This window comes from Diabrotica undecimpunctata, chromosome 1, assembly GCF_040954645.1.
Source record: "Diabrotica undecimpunctata isolate CICGRU chromosome 1, icDiaUnde3, whole genome shotgun sequence".
In the NCBI taxonomy this organism is placed as follows: domain Eukaryota; kingdom Metazoa; phylum Arthropoda; class Insecta; order Coleoptera; family Chrysomelidae; genus Diabrotica; species Diabrotica undecimpunctata.
In genome coordinates, this window is record NC_092803.1 from 176001938 (window position 1) to 176012215 (window position 10278).

Sequence of the window (10278 nt, forward strand, 5' to 3'; positions counted from 1 at the left end):
ATGGATCATATCAATATGTTTCCGAGGGTAAAAAGCCATTATTGCCGAAAAGATACACAGAGGCAATATTTAGATTCAAATCTAAATACAAAAAAAGGTATGATTTATATAAAGAAGACTGTGTGAATAAAAATTTTAACCTTGGATTCTTCTAACCAAAAAAGGATTTGTGTGACCCATGTGAAAAACATAAAAACAGCAATGAAGAAAAGAGAAATGAAATGAAAGATTTAATTGATTATTTAAAGAACAAGATTCTTGCAAGACAAACAAAAGAAAAATCAAAGAAGAGATGTGAAAATGATGATACCTATTTTGCAGCAGCTTTTGATATGCAACAAGTTCTTCAAACGCCACATTTAGATATATCTCAGTTGTATTATCGTAGAAAGCTTTCTGTTTACAATCTGAGTAGTTATGATCTTTATAAAAAAAGGTTATTGCTACATGTGGGATAAGAAAAAAGGACAGAGAGGATGAAATGAAGTAGCTTCCTGTGTTAAAAAATTAATAGAAGAAAAGGCTCTGAAGGGAAAAGAAGAAATGTTTTTTTGTTTTGACAACTGGTCGGGGAAAAATCTCAACACAAATATTGTTGTAATGTATAAAGATCTAGCTGCTATATATAAGATTAAAATTTCCCACCTTCCAGGAAAAGGGACATAGCCAAAACGAAGGTGATAATATACATAGTAATATTAAGAGGGCTTCAAAAAATGTTGCTATATACGTGCCAAGTCGGTTGGATCTTATTGCATGAACAGCATGTAGAAAGATTCCATACAATGTTACTCAAATGAGTGAATTTTACGATTTTGTTAAATTCAGAAAACATTCTTGTACCGAAATGGACAAAAATGTGTGATGTGAATTTTATCAGAATTAATACTGATCGTAGGACAAGAAGAAAAACTTGGTCAGTACATAACGACCTGCAAATGTTGAATACTAAAAGTTTACCTATTAGCACAAAGAAATTAGAGGATTTGAAATATGTATGTGAATCATTGGTCATTCCGACCGTGTACCATGACTTCTGTTTGAATTTGAAGTCATAATGGAACTTATTTTAAGAAATCACTGTTTTTATAATTTATTTTGTCATCAGCGACATATTAATAAAATATTTGTATTTTTACGAACAGTAGTAATTTATTTAATCATTCCTTCATTCTGCTTTACTTAAATAGCAACTGCGTGTTTTTGTAAAAATGAAGAAGATTGTTAGTTTCGAACTATCATAAGTCCAGATAAACTACTTCTGCACTAATAATTCTGATGCAGCACTAGTCTATGTTCACCTAATATTTTATTAAAACAATAAAACAAACAAAAACTAGATTTATAGTAATGTAAAAGTTTGTGAATGAATTAAAAAGTATGCACAAAGTAAACGTTAATCTTTGAAAAACAAAATAATGAAAAATTAAACTTCTGAAAAACTTCAAATTGCACTTCTGAAAAGTTGTGATTTCGGACATAGACTAGTTCTGTTCTAAAGCAGCGAATGAAAAATATGCGTCATGACTGAAAAATAGGCCCGGAATTACAATGTTACCTAGTGCCCGATTTAGCATTAGTCCGCCACTGCCTACGAACGTTCCGCGCTTAGTTACTCATTTGGTATTGTTAAGTGGACAAAAACGGATATAGGAAATCTTCAGCGAAAAGTACGAACACACCTCACAAAGGCACAAAATCACCATCCTCGAAGTTCAATAGAAAGAATGCCATTACCGCGGTGTTTAGGAAGACGAGGACTTATGGTTATAAGTGAACAATTAGAAAAACAGATAACTAATTTAAGAACTTATTTTCAGATGCAGGCTGAGACATCTACATCGCGCAGTTTTTGCAATAGATGACACAACACAGATCAAACTGAGGCAACCAGAAACGCGCATACACCATCTTACTAGGGACGAAAAAATGCGCACCTGGATGGGTAAACCTCTGCATGGGCGACATTCCAATGAAGTCAGTCAACAATCACAGTCCAATTAAACAAATTTGCAGTAAAAATAATTCTTTAACAAACCCTCTATATTATTACTATGTTGTAATTTTCTTTTTAAAATTACTAGAAAAAAAGTTACAAATGCTCAAAACAAAATATGATCTAAAAATTTTTATTTTCCATTTTACGATAAAAAGTAGTAGTAATAAAGTTGTGGACAATTTAATTTGCTACAAATAATTTTAAATTAGAGTTGCTAGTTTAAGAGATACCATAACACATCAAAAAATAAAATTGCGTCTTTTAAGAAATGCACTAAAATGTTAAATGTGAAAGGCCTAAAAAATGTTACATTTCAATGAACTATTAAGCATATTCCGAAACTATATTCAAAAATGCACATTTTTATCTTTAAAGAATTTTGGATATGGTTGTGCAATAAGTAAGACATTTGGTATGTCATTAAATAATAAGAAAATTAAGTTAATGACAATTTCCAAGAAAAGCATTCCAAGAATTAATCTTCGTGTGAAGGAAGAAGTTATAAAACGAATATAAAACTATAGATATTTGGGACAAACAATAATGAAACAGGTTATTAATAATGGGAAATATAAGTGGCGTTATGTTTTCTGGTTTGCTGTGTAGTGAAGAGTCATGGATTTTAAAAAGTGGAAAATACCGATGAATTTTAAAAAGATCTTGGAAAGATACAGTAACCAATCAATAAGTTATGAGCAAGATAATCAAATGCAATGAAATATTGTATACTATCAAAGTAAGAAAGCTCCAATATTTGAGACGAATAAGCCGTGGTGCAAAATGCGACATCATGATTATGCATCATGATTATGCAGGACAAGATTCAAAGCAAACGCAGCATACGACGAAGAAGAATGTCTTGGTTGAGAAATCTCAGAGCATGGTTCGCATGTATTTTAGTACAATAAATTGTTCCGTGCAGCTACTTCAAAGATAAGGATATCAATAACAATTGCCAACATATATGGCGGAAAAGGCACGAAAAAAGGAAGAACGAATATACTAAAATTAGGATTGCGGAGTAAACGACATAAGTGACTTTAAATATACATTCTGAAAGTAATTGTTATATTTTTAAAGAAATTTCATTTAATTACTATTTAAATGGGAAGAAGCCACAATTAAAGGTTAAAATACGTTTATTGACGTTTCAATTTCCACTTTGGAAATCGTTCTCAAAATACAAACTAATGTTTGTATTTTGAGAACGATTTCCGAAGTGGAAATTGAAACGTCAATAAACGTATTTTAACTTTTAATTGTGGCTTATTCCCATTTAAATAATAATTAATTTAAAATGCCACAAGAAAATAGCTTCAGAACAAATTTCATTTAGTTTAAAGTTAAAAAATTTTAATGCAGTCCAAACCATTTTTTTTTTTCTTTTTTTATTCTTTTTATTGGGAATAACCCTCTTCAACCATAAAAGTTTATTAGCGGTGGTACAATATAGACTATAATATATTATAATGATTAATATAAAATATGAACTATAACGTTTTTACAAAGTTAATTATAATTTAGAATTTTTCTTGAAGTATCACTTATATTAATTTGATTATACAATTTCGTTTTCTTTAAAAACCTAATGATTTTGTCACAATCCGCACTGTCTAAAGCGCACTTTATATCACTTGGTAGTCCAGTAGCTTGTCTTTCCATTTGATATAATGGACAGTCTATAACAATATGGTCTACAGTTATATTGGTGTCACAGGCATAGCATATTCTAGGAGGTTCCTCCCTTAGTAGGTGTTCGTGTGTCAGTCTGGTATGTCCTATTCGGATACGATGTAGTATCTGATACCTGGTCTCTTCGCCTTACTAAATTTGATGTTTTCGCTGATAGATCAGGGTTTGCTTGCCGCAATTTATTATTTGATAAGAGTTGCCATCTTCGTAACCATAAGTTTTTTGTGTACTCATTGATGCATTTTTTCATATCTGAGTGAGGAATTTGGTTAGTTCTATCATCGTATCTCTCCATTTTACAAGCTTTTTTGGCCATTTGATCAGCTATCTCATTTCCTGGTATCCCCACATGAGATGGTATCCACACAATATGTAGTTGTTTATGATTATTTTGTAGAGTCACGAGGTTTTTTTTAGTCTGTTCTAAAATCGGATAATTCGGATATATTTTCTGAATTCCCTGGATTGCATTTAAGGAATCTGTGAATATTACTGTTGGATACCCTCGAATTTTGAGTGGACTGTATATAATGCTTTTCTTGAATTATGGTGGTTTTACACCCGTTGATAAAATGAATAGTGAGTCAGAAACAGTAAAACTACATGCTCAACTTAGAACGTATATTTCTCGACTGGTCTTCGGACGGCGCGAACAAGCTGCCTCGAAGATTAACCTACAGGGTGGGCCTTGCCCAAAATATAAACATAATTATTCATTTTAAGAATGAAACCTGAACATGCCCCCCGCCTTGAAAGGGCTAAACTTTCAAACATATATGAATAACATTAGGCGTACATAAATCAAATAAAACAGTTATATAACACGATAATCAGTCACTGATATCACTTTCACTGCATATAGGAAGAGGGCAGATATTGGACACTGCCCTACGAATGATTCCTTGACCAGTTCGTATAGACACGACACGAACCACACCATCGGAACCAGGATGAAGCTGATAGATCCGACCAAGTAACCATCTTCTAGGAGGAAGATTCCTATCCTTTATGAGAACCATCGTGTTCGTGGTTATGTTGTCGGAGGTCCTTCTCCATTTTTGACGCTGCTGCAACTCTGAGATGAATTCCAATGACCAACGCTGCCAAAAGTGTTGTTGAAGCATTTGAAGTCTTTCGTAATGCAGCAGTCGGTACATCCTTTCGTTCGTGACATCCTTCTCGGGAAGATGGCGAAGAGATCGCCCGATCAAAAAGTGAGCAGGTGTCAAGGGATTTAGGTCGGATGGGTCATTAGAGAGAGGGGAAATAGGCCTTGAGTTTAATATTCCCTCTATCTGTACTAATACCGTTTGAAAATCTTCGTAAACCAACAAAGAATTGGACAATACTCTTTTCATATGAAACTTAACCGATTTGACCCCGGCTTCCCAAATTCCGCCAAAGTGAGGGGAATAACCCGGTATAAATTTCCAGGAAATATGCTGATTAACACATTCATCTAGAATATTACCTTCGTTATTTTTTAAGAATTCGCCTACAGCGACCAGCTCATTTCTAGCACCGACAAAATTGGTTCCATTATCCGAATGTATCTCAGAAGGCAGGCCCCGTCTTGACACGAAGCGCCGAAGAGCACTAATAAAGGTAGGCGTTGACAAATCTGAAACCAACTCTAAGTGCAATGCCTTTGTACTAAGGCATATAAATAGGCAGACGTAACCCTTGTAACCTTTGAACCCCCGTCCTCTCCTGTCCTTGAGTGGAAAGGGCCCGGCATAATCGACACCAGTATAGCAAAAGGGAAAGGAGGGCTGAACTCGATATGATGGAAGATTAGCCATTAATGGATTATTAGAGGTGGGACGTGCCTTGAAACATGTTATGCAATTGCGAAAAATAGCCTTAGCAGTGTTTTTGCCATGAATTGGCCAATATTTCTCACGCATGAGATACAAGAGATGCTGAGGACCTGCGTGCATGGAAGCAATGTGAAGATCCGTAAATATTAATTTTGTAACATGATGACTGGATGGTAGGACTATGGGATGTTTCTTATCTTTATCAAAAGAAGAATTTTTTAGTCTTCCTCCAACACGAAGAAGACCACTATCAAGAAACGGACATAAAGAAAGCAAGTTACTCTTGGACGGTAGAGATTTACCTGAACGTAATACATGAATTTCTTGAGCAAATGCTTGACCTTGAACTAACTTGATTATGCATAACTCTGCATTTTCAATTTCCTTAAGAGATAGAGAGCCAACTAACCTTTGAACATTTAATTTTTGGCTATTATATATGAAACGCAAGCAGTAGGCCACACAACGTGACAATCGTTTGAAACTGGAGAAACGGTCGAACGGAAATTCAATTTCTGGTATAGTAATCAGAGACAATAAATTATTCTTTAATTCAGGAAGCTCCTTCCATAATTGAGAGGGTTGATTAGGCCAGACAATATCTTCTGAACCAAGAAATTCGGGACCATTCCACCACAGATTGGAAGCCTGAATCAAAGAAGGGTCAACACCTCTAGTAAGAAGATCTGCAGGGTTTTCCTTGGAACCTACATGAGACCATGTACCAGAACTTATATTTGATGTAATCTCCGAGACACGATTCGCAACAAAGGTTTTAAGAAGATTGGGAGGAGTTTTGATCCAACCAAGTACTATTGTGGAATCTGACCATAGAAAAATGTTTGTCAACTTAAGTGTAAGCGATTGAATTACCTTATTAGAGAGTCTTGATAAAATTAGAGCTCCCATGAGCTCTAGTCTTGGAAGCGTGATTTTCTTGAGCGGAGCAACCTTACTCTTTGCACAAAGAAGTTGAACTGTAACCTCACCTGAAGAATTTATACTACGAGTATAAATGCATGCTCCATATGCCTGTTCAGAGGCATCTGAAAACCCATGTAACTCGAGGAGAATATAATTGCTACAGATAACGTGACGAGGTATTTTGAGGTTATTTAGCAAAGACAGTTGATCCTTGAATATTAACCATTTTGTGTGAATGCTTACAGGAACCGATTGATCCCATTCCAAGTGCTCAGACCAAATTTCTTGAATTATGATCTTGGCCTTAATGATACAAGGAGCCAATAGACCTAACGGGTCAAATATCTGAGCTATATTTGAAAGAATTGTACGTTTGCTTGCTGAATTAGATACAGGGGTAGTTACATGATAACTTAAAACATCTTCATCAATGTGCCATAGAATACCTAACGCTTTAGTGCTATCCCCTATGCGAAGAAAATTAGACTCTACTGGAGATGCATTAAGCCCTTGAATGATAGATGAACAGTTTGAAACCCATTTTCTTAAAGGAAAACAACCACGTTGAAGAATATCACTTATTTCCGCACTTGCGATAGCAAGATCGGTGGCCGAGTCGGACCCAGTTAACAAATCGTCGACGTAGAAATCATCACGAATTATTTGAGCTGCCTTAGGATTTGTGCCAGAAGACTCCAAGGAGAGTTGGAGTAGACATCTGGTAGCAAGAAAGGAAGCGGAAGCCGTACCATACGTGATTGTGTTCAGCTGATAAGGGCTCAACTCTTCTTCAGGACTGAATCTCCAGAGAATCTGCTGCAAGTTACGCTGCTCAGGATTAACTAGAACCTGGCGATACATTTTGGCTATGTCAGCCGAAACTACATAAGTATGCTGACGAAAGCGCAATAGAATAGAAAGAAGATCGCTTTGAATAATTGGACCTACCATTTGAAGATTATTGAATGATACCCCAGAACTAGAAGGAGAACTACCATTGAAAACTACCCGAAGCTTGGTAGTAGAACTTTCTTCCTTTATGACTGGATGATGAGGCAAGAAATAAGAAACTTTATCTGAAGAACTGGGAGAACATTTCGACATATGTCCCATATCAATGTATTCCTGCATGAATTCGAAATATTGTTGTTGCAACAAAGGATTAGAATTGAATCTTCGCTCAAGATGGTAGAATTGTTTAGCAGCGATTTGTCTCGACTCACCCAGACTATTAGGCGACTCCTTAAGAGGAATTGACACAATGAATCTGCCGTCGTTGTCTCGGTTGAACGTTGAAATGAAATGATCTTCGCAGCCTTGCTCTTCCTTTGAATGTATGACCTTGGTATTATCGCATTCCTCCAATTCCCAGAACTTGGATAGAGTTTGACACTCGGAATTACAAGTAAAATTGCACTGAGTGATGCTACCAGAAGAGACAGAAAGTGGCCCAGATATGATCCAACCAAAACGAGTTTTCTGAAGAGTAGGCATGTTTCGACCTAACCGTATTTGCCCTACTTGAAGAAGATCCCAAAATAATGCAGATCCGATAAGAATATCTATCCTAGACGGTTTATTGAAAGTAGGATCGGCTAGAGTAATATTTTGAGGAATATTGAGATTAGCAGTGCTGATCGGGAAACTTGGTAGCGAATTGCATAATTTCCTTACAATTAAACATGGAAGTGACAGAACGAATTTTGAATGCACTGCCTCAAGTTCGACCAAACATTTTGAATTTATAAGAGAAGGCACCTGACTAATGCCTGATACTGACATTTCTATTACCTCTCTTTCTAACCCCAATTTATTGACAAAGTCTTCAGATATGAAGTTAGACTGTGAGCCAGAATCAAGAATGGCTTTAGCTGATTGGAATTGACCTCGAGAGTCCTTAACAAGAATTGAGACTGTTGATAGAAGTACTTGGTTATTAGGTTGATAAGCAGCAAGATTAACAACTGCTGAGCCTTGATTTTCTGATGAAGAAGTTATACCTGAACCTTGTGGCACTGAAGAATCATGAGGAGCAAGCGAAGAGCGATTTGTGTCCACATGAAGCAATGTGTGATGTTTCAGAGCACACTTATGACACTTGCCATACTTACAACCTTTACTGATGTGCCCGGTATGTAAACAATTTAAACAAAGCTTGAGACCTTTTACCTGTTCCGCTCTTTGCTTAACACTAAGTCGTAGAAATTCTGGACAATTCGATATCTTATGTGCATTTTGACAAAACTGACATGATACTTGCGTGGAAATGAAGGATTTTGAAAATTTGCCCTTAGAATAATTCCTTTGAAAATTATCTTTATTCTCACTCGTTTTAAGAATACGATTTTCTAAAATGTCAGCCCTTCTTTTTAGAAACTCTATAAGATCATCGAATGTTGCGCTACCGGTTTTTGATAGATCCCACTCACGCTCAGTAACTGTATCTAATTTATCTACGACTATATATGATAAAAGTGTACTCCACTGATCAGTGGGTTCACCGAGAGACTTTAAAGACCGTAAATTACTTAGAACAGAATCCAACAACTGACGAAGCTGCTGTGGATTTTCCTTACATATTTTTGGTAGATTAAAAATTGCCTTTGTATGGCTAAATTTAAGAATACATTTATTAGCGTATCTTTCGCAAATTAATTGCCAAGCTAACTGGAAGTTAGATGCTGAAAGTGGCAATGAACTGATCACTGTAGCCGCATTGCCCGAAATAGACGACTTTAAATAGTGAAATTTTTGAATTTCGCTTAAATTGGAATTTTTTATTATAAGTGAGTCAAATGAATCGCGAAAATCCATCCATCTTTCGAAGTCGCCATTGAATTTTGGCATCTCAATCGTTGGAAGTTTGATTGCACAAGAGCCTACATTATTTTCAATTGCATTTAATTTTGCAGAGTGATCAGAATTTTCTGAAGCCCTACCAGAATTAAATTTTTCTAAGATCGATTTTGTTAAAGCTACCGCACTATAGAATGAATTCTCAAAATCTTCCCTCTCTTCTGAGTCGTTATCAGAAACTGAATCGTGGCATTCTATATCATCCTGAATTAATTCAAAGTCATGCAGTAAACACTGAAATTTATTTAAACGAGTTTCTATTTCGACAATATGAATGCTAACATCATGGATATCTGTTAAATCTTGAATTTTACTTAAAAACTTTTGAAAATTTGTTAGTTTTGATTTTATTATACCGCGTTTTTTACGTAATTGAACAATAATTGGATCAGACATATTAAATAATAAACGTAAAACGTAAACTTAGTACAGTCAAACGAATAAGAAACACAAGGCAATAAATTGATAAGGAAATGTGTTTATTTTAAAGGTATTATGTATTATCCTACTCACTTTTTTGAAGAATTCAGTCCCTAAACCCATACAATGATTGTCGCTTGCAGGTGTGCAATCGGTCAGTGGATTCGTCGCTGAAACGTCGCTTCGATCGCCAATTACTGAATTGACCGACCAGATGTGATTGTCTGGGACTCCTGCCGCTGCTAGGTTAACGGAAATTGAACGTGATTACTTCGTGATTTTTTATTGAAAAACTTGGATATCCGGCTCGAAGGACCATTTGTTGGATACCCTCGAATTTTGAGTGGACTGTATATAATGCTTTTCTTGAATTATGGTGGTTTTACACCCGTTGATAAAATGAATAGTGAGTCAGAAACAGTAAAACTACATGCTCAACTTAGAACGTATATTTCTCGACTGGTCTTCGGACGGCGCGAACAAGCTGCCTCGAAGATTAACCTACAGGGTGGGCCTTGCCCAAAATATAAACATAATTATTCATTTTAAGAATGAAACCTGAACAAT

General features: G+C 35.6%; 1 protein-coding gene across 1 annotated transcript; it reads right to left on the minus strand.

Moving 5' to 3' along the window:
* Positions 1 to 4521: 4521 nt before the first annotated feature.
* Positions 4522 to 9687, minus strand: LOC140436470 (uncharacterized). Its single transcript, XM_072525320.1, has one exon. The coding sequence runs from the start codon at positions 9685 to 9687 to the stop codon at positions 4522 to 4524; it is 5166 nt and encodes a 1721-aa protein (XP_072381421.1).
* Positions 9688 to 10278: the final 591 nt, after the last annotated feature.